The 14,394-nt window shown below is 39.4% G+C and overlaps 1 protein-coding gene across 2 annotated transcripts; it reads left to right on the top strand.

The window, feature by feature from the left end:
* Window positions 1-712: 712 nt before the first annotated feature.
* On the top strand, window positions 713-13,894 carry shtn2 (shootin 2). Of its 2 annotated transcripts, none has more exons than XM_044342519.1 (17): window positions 713-1,262; window positions 2,710-2,759; window positions 3,200-3,260; window positions 3,545-3,639; window positions 4,104-4,296; window positions 4,783-4,880; window positions 4,967-5,048; window positions 5,484-5,578; window positions 8,689-8,835; window positions 8,938-9,091; window positions 9,582-9,711; window positions 9,969-10,027; window positions 10,581-10,678; window positions 10,815-10,835; window positions 10,947-11,000; window positions 11,098-11,248; window positions 12,524-13,894. In XM_044342519.1, exons 1-17 carry the CDS (start codon window positions 1,229-1,231, stop codon window positions 12,679-12,681), a joined length of 1,680 nt encoding a protein of 559 aa, XP_044198454.1. In that variant the 5' UTR covers window positions 713-1,228; the 3' UTR covers window positions 12,682-13,894. The 2 variants fall into 2 exon arrangements, with proteins under 2 accessions (XP_044198454.1, XP_044198455.1); XM_044342520.1 differs by lacking the exon at window positions 713-1,262 and adding an exon at window positions 1,732-2,590.
* Window positions 13,895-14,394: the final 500 nt, after the last annotated feature.

The raw sequence follows: 14,394 nt of genomic DNA, 5'->3' as shown, positions 1-14,394 counted from the left end.
TTATTGCCTATTTTTTACAATGTAACTTTGTGGAAAGGAGAAGGGGAACAACAGCGTATGGAGAGTCCCTCAGGAGCACATCGTGTGTGTCAATAGCTCAGCTTTATCTCCAGGGAACACCTCCAACTCTGGGAGTGACGCCCAAATTAGGAAATGTGCGTCATGTAGCAGGTGGATGTGACTCCCCTCGTTGAGACCTGCTGATAGACGTCACAGCAGAGCAGAGGAGAGAGACTGAGATAGCGATGTAACTGACATGTGTGCTGGTAATTGACATTTTTTATTTTCTTCCTGAAAACAAATAATTTTTAAAATATTTATATGACACAAATATTCATAAAAAAACACTATTTGTGCTTTGCTGAATAACATATTTGTATTCGGGCAAACCCCTACTATCTATCTATTTAGCCGTCCACCCAACATGCCTCCTTCTAATAAGGCAAATTGTCACCTTATATTTCCGTCATAATTACTACGGCTGCTAGATGGCGTAATTATAGGTCGTTTTTGCCGGCTGAATTTAAGACCTATACTGTCATTTTTCTCGTGAGGACGGGCTGCCTGGAGGGCAGGAGAGTAAATAAAACAGGAGTGAAGTATGGGAAATTTGAAGACTTTAAATTATTTGCAGCGGAGGAATGTGTATGTCATCAACATCATCGCTGCCACCCGTCTTCGTCATCTCCTGAATTATTACACAGAATTTGGTTCCCATGGCAGGTCTGATGTTCCAGAGGTCATGAACTCCAAGCACAGATGTTAATAGAGCAATAAAAGCAGCTTTGCTTTTGCCCCGGCTGCTTGAGTGACATTGATCTTGCAGTAGAGAGACAGTGTCGTCCTTTAAGACCATATGCATGGACAGAGGCTGCATTTCCCACTTCTCACTGTATGAAAAAAGGGGAAAAGTTCAAACATCTCCTCCTCTAACTCATATGTGACATTAAAAGCTACATTTATCCTCATTTATCCTTTATCAAGAACAATACCGGTCTAAAACACAATAAACTTGTCATCAGGATATAAATACACATTGGACTGTGATGATTAATGTGAGGAAAAAGTTCCTCTTTTTAAAATCGTGACAGTGGGGGAGGGTTTAAGCAGAGAGTTCTGGTTTCTTTTTTACATAATAAACCGAATGCTGCTCAGACAGAAAGCAGCTTTTTGTTTGTGTGCAGTTTAATTTAGTTTTCAGACAGCCGACAACCTTGCAGACAGCAAGATGTGGGTTGAAGATGAGGACTGTGCGGCTGCAGGTAAGACTTGATATTGTGGATATGAACTGCTTTGGAGATTTTTTTTTTTTAGTTGCATGATGAGTATTGCAGTTTCAATATGATTTCTCAGTATCCAAATAAATAACATTAAATCACTGTGGACTTCCTTTCAGAGCAGAGTGAAATAATCAAGGTATTTTAGTTTAGATATTTTATAACTGAATGTTTCTTAGATGTTGGGGATTCAGTGCATTAAAAAAATCAAAATGTACCTTTTAATTAACTATAAAATGCTTCCATTTTGTGCAGTTGCTCATTTTGTAGGAGCAGCTTTTGTAGTTTTAACAGTGGATATTCTTTTTTTAAATTAAAAAAAAAAAAAGAAACACACACTTTTGATTGGTGACATTAAAATCACTTTAAGATATCCAAAACAGCCTTTAGATATACTTTGACATTTTGAGAGATATACTAATTCGCTTCCTTGCTGCGAGTCAGATGAGACATTAGATACCATATCTGTCTGCAGCTGTGGTTAGCTTAGCTTAGCTTAGCTTAGCGTAAAGACTGGGGTTTATGAGTGGGACAGTTTCTTGGCTAGGCAGAGTGACTTCTAAGAAATAGTCTGTCTCATTACCCCCATACCTTTTTTTTTTTTTTTTTTTGGCAGTTTGTGAATGTATTAAACAAAAACAAGATATAATGTGTCAATATTTGAGCTTTAGACATGTGGATAGGCAGATTTTGTCTGTCCCCTTGTTCATGCTTCATGCTAAGCTAGTCTAATTGCATGCTGTCTTTAGTTACATACTTAAAGCAGCAGTTTGACATTTTGTGAAATATGCTAATTTGCTTTTTTGCTGAGATTGGATAAGAAGATCAATACTACTCTCATAGCTGTCTGCTAAATATAGCTTAGCACAAAGACTGGAAACAGTGGTAAACAGCTAGCCTAACTCTGTCAGGTAAGGTATCAAAATCTGCATACCAGCACCTCTGAAGCTCACTAATTAACATGTTATTGGTAAATCTCATATCTTGTATCTCCTCTTTAATCAGTACAAAAATCAAAGTGTGAAACCATGTTCTGGTTTACGTGCTGGACTATTTTTTCATTCAGCTTTTGTCAAAGAAAGTGAATTAGCACATTTTCTAAGATGTCAAACTGTTTCTTGAAGTGCTATAAAGCTTTTGATTTCTTGTAAAAAAAAAGTGAAGTAGCAGCTTTAAACTGGTGTTAGTCAGAATTTAGAGAGAGTGAAACATGTTTATGGGGGATTGTTCCGTGATTTCACTTCTTGTATTTCTCCTGCTGACCTCCTTCAGACGGCCTCGTGAAGTTCCTCTTGCAGTCACACTGACAGGATGTGCGTATCTTCAGTTAGCTCGTGTCCCACTGAACGTGTTCTCTGTTTTCTGTTGGCATCGCCCATTTCACAATCCGTCTGTTGTACGAAGATAAAATGACTTTACTTTTTCCCCACAGAGTGTGGCGAAGAGAGTGGTTCATCCTCTGAAGATGAGGGAGACATTCAGGTATCACTGTTAGTGGCAAATTACTGGTTAATTAATGTCACTTTCTAAGAGACAATCAGTATGGGAGGAAACACTAAATTACCCTGCTGAAAGTCAAATGACTTCTCCCATGTTATGGTGAATTAACAGGAAATCATACAATCTGCCTTCCTTTGGTCAAACTTAAATGCATAAACAATAATAATAAATATTTCTCTTCTAATCTCTGCACAGTGCTCATTAATTTTCCACTGTTTTAAATGAAAAATGTGAAAAATTAATTGCTGAATTAGAAAAAAAAGCGCAACAAAAGCTACTTGATTACCAGGATAAATGGAGGTTTTGTTGCCTCAGCTGTTGGTGACAAAAGAATAAAATGTGAATCAAACTTACTTGTTGGGTGATTGATGTTGTTTTTTCCTCTTTTATGCTTATTTTTTATTGTTTACTGTAATTGTTAGTATGAGATCCTGGAAATGCAGAGAGATGAAGCCAATCAAAGGCTGTCTGAACTGGAGGAAGGTGAGAATTCAGTTCATTTATTCATTTTCTTTACTTACTTGTTCCTATTCAGGACCATAATATACACTGGATGCCAGCACACCACAAGACAAATAGACACAATCACATCTAGTAATATGTCTTCCTACAAAGGAAGGACAGATAAAACACACAAAATAATCTTACTGAGTTTAAATTTCAGGTTAATTTTGTACATTTTTCATATTAGTCAAACCTTTCCTCTCATCTATTCTCTGTTTTTAAGAGATGATCATGATTGACAACTCTCTTTCTTTCATTATCAGTCTCTAATCAGCTCCTGAAAGAGATGAACGTATTAGAGATCCAGTTCCAGATTGAGCGTTCCTGCAGAGAGAGTGCTGAGGCGCTGGCTGTCCAAGTATGCCCATTAACCGTTACACCTTTCCTGTCCTTTTTTCTGTTCTTTTCTTTTTCTGTAATTTCCTTTCTTTACCTTTTCCATCCCTTTATGGTGTCTTTCTTTTCAACTATTTTCTTTTTCTTTGCCCTATCATGCCCTTTCCTTTGCTTTCATGGTCTTTCCTGTCCTATTTTTCCTTTTGTTTCCTTTCCTTTCCTTTCTTGTCCTTTCCCCTTATTTCATTTCCTTCCTTTCCTTTAATTTCCCTTTATTTCCTCTCCTTTTTTGTCCTTTCCTGTTTTTTTCCTTTCTTTTCTTTTCTATCCTTCCTAATCTTGAAATGTTAAAGAGCTGCTGTAAGAAGCAGCTTCACATATGACATCAAACAACCTTATTTGTCATTTAAATATTAAAAAAAGAAACTAAAATCACACCAGCAGCATCGACCTCCAGTCACACCATCGCTTCCTCCTGTTGCCTAGGTGACCAAAGAGAACAAAGTCCTGAAGAGAAGGAGCCAGATGCTGATGCCGCTCATCCCTGAGATGCCTGAAAACCTGTCTGATGTGACCTTTGACCCCGAGACCGACCCTGCGGTTAACGGTGACGTTGTTGATTCTGGCGAGAGCAGTAATGAGGAGACGCTGCTGCTGCAGAGCCAAGCCAAGATTGCAGGTTAGACAACGCTGCACACGATTCACCTCAGTCAAAATTCAAATTATAATGGAAGAGACACTAAAAACACTTTTTTGTCTGCTGGTAAAGCAAATTAAGAACCAATTGTAAAACACAACTGATAATCATTAGGAATATACTGTATGTAGCAATAATAACCTTAAAAACAGGAGGCTGTTCTACATGATGTGTCCCAAAATAATCATATATTTAACATGATAGATTGAACATTACCAGGCTAACTAATTAGAAGAAGTTGATTAACTGCACATAATTCACGTATTTATTATCCAAAAGATTCATGTTGACACAGTTTGGTGTTACTCCTAACCCTATCTTTGACCTCAGAGCTCGGTAGTGTTAGATTATAGTGTTCAGATTGTCTCTCAGATTTAGGAGCTGCTTTTTTTATTATTATTATTTCTTTAAATTCAGGGCCCTTTGTTAATACAGCTCATCATAAACCTCTTTCTCTCTCTCTGTCAGAGCTGCAGGCGTCAGTGGACAGTCTGCTGGCTGAGAAGCTGCAGCTGGAGCAACAGGTGGAGGTTATGAGCAGAGATCAGGCCCAACTCAGAGAGCAGGTACTGCCATGAAACACCACCGTGTTTGTGAGAGTGTGTGACTGAAGATATACCAGTGAGCCTTACCGCCGTTTTCTTACCCTCAGCTCGCTCTGGAGGTTGAAGAGAAAGAAGCCATACTGAGGAGAATGAACAAACAGAGCAAGACCATGAATAAAATCAAACGAGGTAAGTTCTCATGACTTTAGAGCTGCAGCTAATGATTATTGATTCACTGTTTAACTTTGTGTGTCTGACTAACAGTCCAAAACCTAGAAATTCCAAAAGAAACCACCATATTTGATCTTATGTGGCCTTGAGACGTGCAAACATAGTTTTGGTTTTATCTGCTGATTGTTTTCAATACAGTGTAGGTGCATATTTTTTTGGTAATTTGGGTGAACTGACCCTTTAATTTACAGTCGGGTATAACAGTAAGAGAAAACATCTCATCCTTTTAACCGAGAGGCTCGAACCAGATAATATTTGACATTTTTAATGTGCTAAATGATCAAAACTGCAATTAATCATTTCAGCACTACATTGTGACAATAACATGTAATTTTCTAACATTATGAAAGTTAACATCACGTATTTTTCGTGTGTATGTTTGTGTGTGCGCAGTCTCCCAGCTTGTCACAGAGGAGTTCACAGAAATGTCTCAGAAGCTGGAGCTGGAGCAGGGCCTCCGGCAACAAGCTGAAGTCTTCGCCCACCAGGTGCGAGCGTGGCATGCGTATATGTGTGTGTGTGTGTGTGTGTGTGTGTACGTGTGTGTGTTTTCAGCACGGCATGAAGCATTTTGTCATACATTCACACCTATACACACTGAAGGTGACAGGTCGTGCCACGGGAAGGGAGCAGGAGTGTTAGCGCTGACCTTCGGGCAGCTACAGCGAACAGACGGATGGCCCGACCAGGGGGTTGGAAGGGACACACACACACACACACACACACACACACACACACACACACTTCCGTTGTCAGAGAGCAGCTGATGTGGCGGGACAGGAGAAGGGGTCTCCATTCTCTTTTTTCACACCGATGACACATCGGTCAAACCTGGGGTCTCTGTGTGAAACGAGGCGTTCACACACACCCACACACACACACACACACACACACACACACACTCAAGACAAAAGCAGAGACATAACAACACACACTTGTACACAAACACCGATTCACTTAAAATCCACATACCCAAACACACACACACACACGCACAAACACACACCACAGTTTTACGCTGCCCCAGCTGCTCCTATAATGAAGGCCTTTTCTTTCAAAAAACGTCTCTCTGTTCCCTTCTCTTCCCATTTAGCCCCTCCCTTCCCCGTAATTAGTGGTCATCACTGCTGCCGAAGGAGAATAGTGGTCTTTAAGCACAACCTGTCTTTGCCTGACACCTTTATGTTTTGCCGAGCATATAGCAATTGTCGCCTTTGTGCGCAGCGTCCTCCATTTACCGGACAGGCGCACAATGGGCCGCCTCGCAGGGGTCCTTACCTGTGAAAAGGACCCCCAACTGTTCATACAATTCAGCCCCTTTACTCTCAATTCATGGTAAAAGACCCCCCTGTGCTGAATGCCTCTTGTATGCACTACTATTTGTCTGTTTTCATGTGTTTTGAAAACACCAACCATTCACACTTCTTCTCTGTGATGCATGGTGGTATAATGATGCAGGGCCTCAAACAGGAAACAATTTAGAGGTTTTTTTTTTTTGTGTGTGTATTTGTGTCTTTGTTCCTTTTGTGTGGTTGTGTGGTTATGTGTGTGTGTGTGTGTGGGTGTTTGGTTGGCTCTGTGTGTTTGTATGTATGAAATCATTGTGCTAATTGCTGTGTGAAAATTGCTCTCCGCTGACGGGAAGAGTAAAGACCAGAGATTAGAGCGGTGTAATTTGCAGCATGCAGCCTCGTGCTACATGTGCTGATACAGAGCTCAGCAAAGCGGTGGTCTGTCTGTACAGTAGAAACACAGAAATGAAAGCACCTTTCTCACACTTCCTTTTCTCTGATGACTGACCTGTTCTCACAAATGTCCGTACGATCTATCGGAGAGATAGATCGAATACAGAGTCGTGTCCTCTGTATTGTTTCTGAGGATTTTAACAACTACAATAACACGTAGATGACACATTACAGGATTTTAAGGATGATGTGTGAAATGAAATCCATTTTTAAGAATTGCCCCAAGATTTGTATTCTTGGCAACATTTGGAAACAATATTTGGACAATCACGTCGAGTTACTTCTTTGCCAATCAAAAAACTCATCAGTGTGATTGCTGCACACAGTTATCCAAATCTTTATTATATTTATTCAGTGTTGTCCTCTCACATACCTACAGCTAGAAAAGGGCTTCCAATTCTAACAGGTTGAGCATATTTTTGTGATGACTGCTATTACTTTTCTTGTTGACATCTTTTATAATTACTGAGTTGTGAATTTTTTTGAATGGCGGTCTATAGGAGTTTGAAAAATAAGCATCTCAAATCGTCAATAGGCTATCTCAAATACTAGACACGCTAAAGATGTCATACTTGGTCAACATGTGCCCAACGTATAACATAATAAAACATGTTATCATCCACCACGTGGTCAGATATTAAGAGTTTTACATTTTGGCTAATAACTCATGAACCATAAAAATATTTGTACTGTCCTTGGATGACAACGAATGGACTGGTATATACCACACCTGTTTGTGTTTTTACACCTTTTTGCTTCCTATTCTACATATATCATGCAATCCTCACAAAAGTTGGTACATACCACATTTAGATGCCCCCAAACAAACAGCATCCATTTGTTTATAGATATCTCCTGCAGTTCTTCTGTAATTGGCTACCAAATTAGGTAATGCTGCGCAGAAGGGGACATTGAATAAGTCTGGACAATCTGATGCCATTTCACCCATAGGTGGCGCTACAGAAAAATGTAATTGCTGTCGCAGCAGCAGATTGCAGCAGCAATAATGCACGTTTTCTGCAGGAAATGCAGATTCTACTTATTTTTAAAATCCTGGTCATGATCCTGGATATAACCACATATATAAAAGAGTTTTAAAAAAAAGAACTGTTCACGCAAATGTTTAACGCACTGGTTCCCAACCTTTCTGGCTTGTGTCCCCTTCAAACAAAGCAATGTCTACATGTGACCTTTCATCAGGTTTAATAGTGCGAACCAAAGTGTTTTTTCCTTCTACAATTGGTCTCGTCTAGATAGTTTTTGACCCTTGAAGAGCTAAAACAATCTAGTATTTCACTAGAAAAAGGGAATTGGAGAAAAAAGATGGGAAAAAAAATGTGTGTAGAAGATGTTTTCGAGTTTCTCTTGTCCTATTAATCATCCCGTGAACCCTCAGATTCATCTTGCGTCCTGAGCCCTGGCTTGTGAAACAGTAGTTTTAAGCACTCTGGCAATTTATGAGCTCTACAGCACAATTTTGCCGTATTGATTTGTCACACCATAGAAAAAAAAAGCCACTTAACATAATGTGGAGGAAAATTATGATCACTCTCACAGCTAAAACCTTCTGTCTGCATTGTTTCTAGTCTTCAATGAAGTCCAATGAGTAACACTAACAAGGCTTCTAAGTCATTGTTCAGTCAAACACTGGTTTGAAAACATTTTCTCTGCATTGTGACAACCTCCTGGGGGGAGAAAATTAACAACCAGCCATTTAGATCTCACTTTGTTTTTCCTCTAATAGTGGTTTATTGTTGTTGATGTATTTCTTTTCTATTTTACTAGAAACAGATGATCATAAAGATGTGTTCAAGATGTCAAAAGGTGAAGCTAGATGTGGTTTGTTTTGTCAGATGTTTGTGCAGCAGACGGTGACTGACGGACCTAGCACGATGCAGATGCAGAGCTCAGATACAGGTCTGCAGCTGCAAAAAGCTCTGGAACAGATATCAAACATCAACACAGCGCTGTGTGATATACAACGCTACTACCAGGACCAGGTGTGTGTGGATGTGATCATTATTATTAGAGCAAATTGGATATCCATTCTGGTCTGTTAATATTCCTCATCATGGCTCCGTTTCTTTCACGTCTGTGTTCAGATGAAACAGAGTCAGAGCTCTGTGGATGACAGCAGTTTCCTCAGTGAGCTGCAGAACCTGAGAGTTCAGCTGAAGAAGAGTGAGGAGGAGAGGAAGGCCTTAGAAACTCAACTGTCTGAAGCCAACAGTGCTTTCACAAAGGTCCAGGATGAAGGTAGCTGCTAGTGGGGAAAGTGTTTCTCAGAAATATGTCTTAGCGCTTGTTTAAACCTCTCTAGATGGAGGAGATTTAAGGATGAGGTGACAGCGTCTGGTAAAATGGCAACTGCAGAAAAGTGTCAAAACTGTGCTGAAATATTGAAGCCAATGTAAGTGCATTAACATGAAAGTTCCTTGACTGACATCTAGATGTTAGCTCATAAAACCTGTATGGAAACCAGTGAGAAAAAAACCCAAAAATACAAGCTAACGGTCTGAATATTGTCTAATGTGATGTCTTATAGGTGAGTTTTAACCTTGCAGCTCACTTAAGTTATTTAGGCTTAAAGATTTGTGTGTTTAGGATCATATTCTGATTGACAAGTTTCAGTTTGACTCAGATTGACGTTACAAACACTAATTTCTAAAAGCCGAAGTCAAAAGCGGTACTCAAATTAGTCCTATAGCTAAATAGCTGAATATGTCATGTACTTCTTCCTTTGTAGTGAAGCAGTTACAAGATGTACATAAAAGGGCAGAGACAACGGCCGAACCACAGGAGGAAAAACTTATCCATGCTCCACCTCCACCTCCCCCACCCCCGCCTCCTCCTCCAGCCCCGACCACTTACCACAAGTACGTTTCACTAAAGCCAGAACTTCCTCTATCACTGAAACACAGCTACAGTTATTCATAGTTGCATTTGATGTTAAACAAAGTTTAAGTTATGAGTTCATACATCGTTCAGGAGTCAGAGAAGAATGAAGGACAAGTTATAATCTTTGCTGATAAGCGACACTATTTAATGTCGTAAAATGAAATATCAATATAATAATGAAATATGAGGATTTAACCCCTGTGACCTCTTTCTTTCTCCCTCTCTGTCTGACTAGTACACTTGATTTGCTGAGGAGCAGGAGGAAAGATAGAGCTGAAAAAACAGATCAAAACAGTGAGTCGCACTATGTTCACTTTCACTGGATTTCAGTAATATTACAACAAAAAATAATGTCCATGCTTACAATGAATAGAGACTTCTCTAGAGTTCTTGTGAAAAAATAGTGTAGCGCTGCATATTTTCTTTGTTTCTGTGAAAAAAGAAGATTATTTGTTCAGCTTCTTATTTAAGATTAGATATTAGATGCAGCACATACTGTACATTTTCTCAAATTATACAAAATACTGTATGCTACAGTGAAAAAACGCTGTGTATTTCCATTGAGGGAAGAAAGAAGAAAAGTTCCCATCTTCTTTTAGGTCCCAGTTAATGAATCCTTTTATATTGTTGTTTTAAACTCTAGCATCTGTAGTGTCTGGGAAATGTTCTTGTTTATATAGAGAATGACGTCATTTATTAAGCAGCAGTGGTTGGTTCAGACTTAAGCACAAGCAAAAGAAAAACTGTGGAGTCACTATAACCAACAATAGTCGCCATGGCTGAACAGACACAGAAAAGAGCCCCACATACAATAAAGATATTTTTTTTATCTGTTCTAATCTTTAAGACTCAGCACCCGCGCCGAACCTGAAGACGAAAGCGATAGATGAGATGATGGAGAGGATAAAGAAAGGCATCGTCTTGAGGCCCACCAGCAGAATACAGGTAGACAAACTGTATTTAAAAAGATTCAGTTAATAGATGTTGATGATCTTGTCAAGAAGAACTTGAATAAGTAGAAATCCAAAGTAATAGATGAACTCTGCTAACCAACATCTGACTTCCTCTGGTGAATTCACAGGATGACGACGGCTCGTGGAAGGTCAGTAATCCTCATAGCTGTTTGTTCCTTTTTCTTTTATTTTTTATTATAATTTAAAACACAGTTACAAAGTAACATTTCCTGTCTTTTGATTCCTACATTTCCTTGTAGGACCAGAAGAATGAAAACAGAAAATCAGCTGTTATGGAGTTGAAAGGAATGCTGGTAATCTACTTAAACTCACAAAGTCAAAACCTGAAGTGATAAATGACAACACAAGTGACTGAATTTTGAAATATCTGTTGACCATCTAACACACCAGAATAACATGAAACGTCAGACCCACCGTAGAGTGCCCTCCAGGAAGGGAATCGGCCGAAATGTTGGGGAGGCGGAGCTCCTGGCGGTGCTACAGAGGAGGAGGAAAGCCATGGGAGACACCCAGGAACCGCGGTCCTCAACACAAACACAGGGTAGGCTGTCCTCTGCATGAAATGTCTCCTAGTATTTTTATATTTTTCATAAAAACATTTGATGGATATAGAAGACAATGAATCAAAAGTAAGAACACTTGTTTCTAACATGGTCCCTGATGTCAGAAAAACAGGCCAGACAGTAACACGTAACATCTGTAGAATCCTCTAAAACAATAAATAAAAAAAGGATAGTTGAACTGCTTTTAAACCTTCAGTACTTCACAGATAGCTTTAGTTTAGGTGATGCAAAAATAATATTCAGAAGGATTGCTGCCAGTACAGCTCAGAGCTGAACAACAGAAGCTGCATCATATGTACAATATTGTCAGTGGGTATGTTATATAATAACAGGGTCAGTGTGCGTTCATGTAAAGTCGCTTGAGTAAATAATGTAGCCAGAAGTTCCTTTGTTGTTACTGGTGCGGCGTTCTGCTGCACATTCAGTTGTTGATAATGAACGTGGCTTATAGAAGTCAGGTAATAGAACAAGGTCACAGATTTATTATGAAACCTTCACTTTAGCTATCAAATGGTCCTTGTTGTACTGAGGTATTTTGATATGGGCGATAATATTTTTTATTTAAACTGTGGTGATGTGTTTTTGGGATTTAAGGATTATTTTTAGTTTAATGCTGAATGTCTTGTGCGTCTTTAAGGTTCTTTGTCTTAACATCTTGGGACCATGTTAGAATCCCTTGGATTTATCCCTAAGATTTTGTTTTTGTGTTTGTAACCGGCAAATAAATCATATCATATTCTAACTAAGGGCCTAAATAACTCCCCTCTGACTGGAAGTTACAGGACACATTAATGTGTAAAAAACAGTGATGCTATCACGGCCCTGGTCTCATCTTTGTGATGGACACAAATGATGAATAATTGTCTTCTACAGTAAATGGACGATGTGGATTCTGGGGTGTTCCTCTGGTAACTTTAGGCTACTATTAAAAGGAAATGAAACTGATACTAATGTGAAAGGCCTACAAGGCGTTAACTTCCTGTCTGCCCTTTCATAACTCTTTTTCTATTTTCGAATGTTTTTTTCTGACAGTGAAGCACTTTTAAAAAGCATCAATGCTATAACAAGGTCAAGATAATAATAAAAGAGTGAGAAGTATCAGATCTCTTACAGGCTCGACCATCTCTGATCTTAACACAAAGAGCATCAGTGTCTCTGCAATACTCATAATAATTCTATTGTGGTCAGCTGTTACATTACAACCTGCATTCCTCCGTTTTGTGATCCATGTTGTGATGATCTCTTGGTTACAGACCCCCAGCCAGGTCAGCCGTCTGCCCCGGTGGTGTCAGATGTTCCCTGGGCAGGCGAGCGCGGCAATGCCCCTGTTCTTCGGAGACTGAAACAGAACAGGGAGAAGAGAGACTCCCGCATCCGAGCGTCAGCGCTGATCGTCGGCCAAGAACACTGAGAGCGGTCATGGAGAGAAACAAACGCCATTGTAGTCAAATTGTCATTGATAGGGATGAGTTTGTTTTGCTTTTACTTCAAGGGGATGCATTATGTATTTGAATGTGTATTGAATTAATGCATGAATGAACTGCTTCTGTGGTTTCTTGGAAGCTACTGGTTGATCTTATTCTCTATTGTAGCTCAAAGACTCAAAGAGTTGTAATAACTGCCAGATTGAATACTGTAAGAAAATAGTTCCTATTATTTGTTTTATCCTCCTGAGAGTAGCAGACGGATGGGTTATATTACAAACAAACATCAAATTCCACATTTTTTTCAACATTTTCAGATACCATTTAACCCAGATCTGCTTCACATATCCAGTACTTGTTGCGTGTCAAAGGAAATGAAACCCCCTCAGTCGTGTTTAATGTCCAATATCATTCTCTTAAGGTGCCTGGGTTTAACTGGTTCAAGTGCAAGTTACAGGATTTTGCAATTCAGCTACAAAAAAAACTGATGGAAAATGGCCATTGGAAAAAACCCCCACTATATGGATACCCTTGCCCATTTCTCTCCTGAGGTGTCTGTCTCTTAAAGCTCGATCCAGCAGAAGGATGGAGGCTGCCATTTATTTAGGCACATTAAAGCTCTCACACCAAGAGCGCAGAGGTGTTGTTAGATAAGAGCCCCAGGTGATCTGCGCGTTTTCCCCCTGAAAGTATCTTTAAATGCGGCAGGTCGCCTTTTGTTTTCTCACCTGCCACCCAGATACTGTATATATGTGTGCATGCATGCATGAATGAATACACACACCCTCACACCACGCCATCTATCCACCTGCCTATCTGCCTTTGTTAAAAGCGTTTGAAAGAAGGACAGAATTACTCACCTTTGACTCTAACACCATTTTAGTGTCTTCACACTGTTGCACATTATATATTTACTTTATTTAGCTCTTTTTCCTAGAGGGTCTGCCTTTCCACTCTCTAGCATACATTTTTTATTGTTTTCCTCCACAGAGGTGTTAGCTTTTTGGAATAAAGTAATGTGTGCTGCCCCCTCTGTGTTATTGAGTCCATGCACATGAAAGCCAGTGAGTGTGTATGTGTGTGTGTGTGGATGAGAGAGAGAAAGAGGAAGTTCTGAAACTGCTGTATTCAAGGACACTGATACAAACAGAAAGGATGTGTTATCAACGCACTCAAGGACTGGAACCAAATAAAAAGTAGTACATTTATGTGCTTTTCCCTCTCTTTTCCTTAACCTTAGAAGATTAGACCATGCACATTGCAGTGAATTCATTAGTTATGGGAAGACAATAATGAATGAATGAATGGACTTTGGCTCCAGTACTGATACTGGTCATAATCATCCCCAAACTGTGTATCTTTAAATATAGCTGAAGCAAGATAGTACGATAGCTCCTTTTCTGTTAAACACGATGGCCTCGTGTCTCCTAAAGAATTCAACCAACCTTCAGTCCACCTCCGGGTTGTTTAATGCATTGAGGAATTTTCCTAACTATAAGTGTCTGTCTAGGACTGCACTACAAGTACAACGACTGCAACGTATAAAACCGAGCAGAAGTCCCAGAGAAGCATATGTATGCAAATGAAGGCAGATGTGGATTTCATTTTAGGGAGAGCAAATTAATGGGCACACAATGATTATACTTCTTAAATTATACTTTAAAACAATGGTTTGATTGTATTAATTAAAATCTTTTACT

This window comes from Thunnus albacares, chromosome 22, assembly GCF_914725855.1.
Source record: "Thunnus albacares chromosome 22, fThuAlb1.1, whole genome shotgun sequence".
NCBI classification, from domain to species: domain Eukaryota; kingdom Metazoa; phylum Chordata; class Actinopteri; order Scombriformes; family Scombridae; genus Thunnus; species Thunnus albacares.
Note: the sequence above shows the minus strand (reverse complement) of the source record. Positions and strands in the feature narration are given on the sequence as shown.

Coding starts and splice junctions, on each gene's coding strand:
- shtn2 (XM_044342519.1), top strand. CDS start 1,229: ATGTGGGTTGAAGATGAGGACTGTGCGGCTGCAG. Junction 1,263..2,709: donor TGAGGACTGTGCGGCTGCAG/GTAAGACTTGAT, acceptor TTTTCCCCACAG/AGTGTGGCGAAGAGAGTGGT. Junction 8,836..8,937: donor AACGCTACTACCAGGACCAG/GTGTGTGTGGAT, acceptor GTCTGTGTTCAG/ATGAAACAGAGTCAGAGCTC.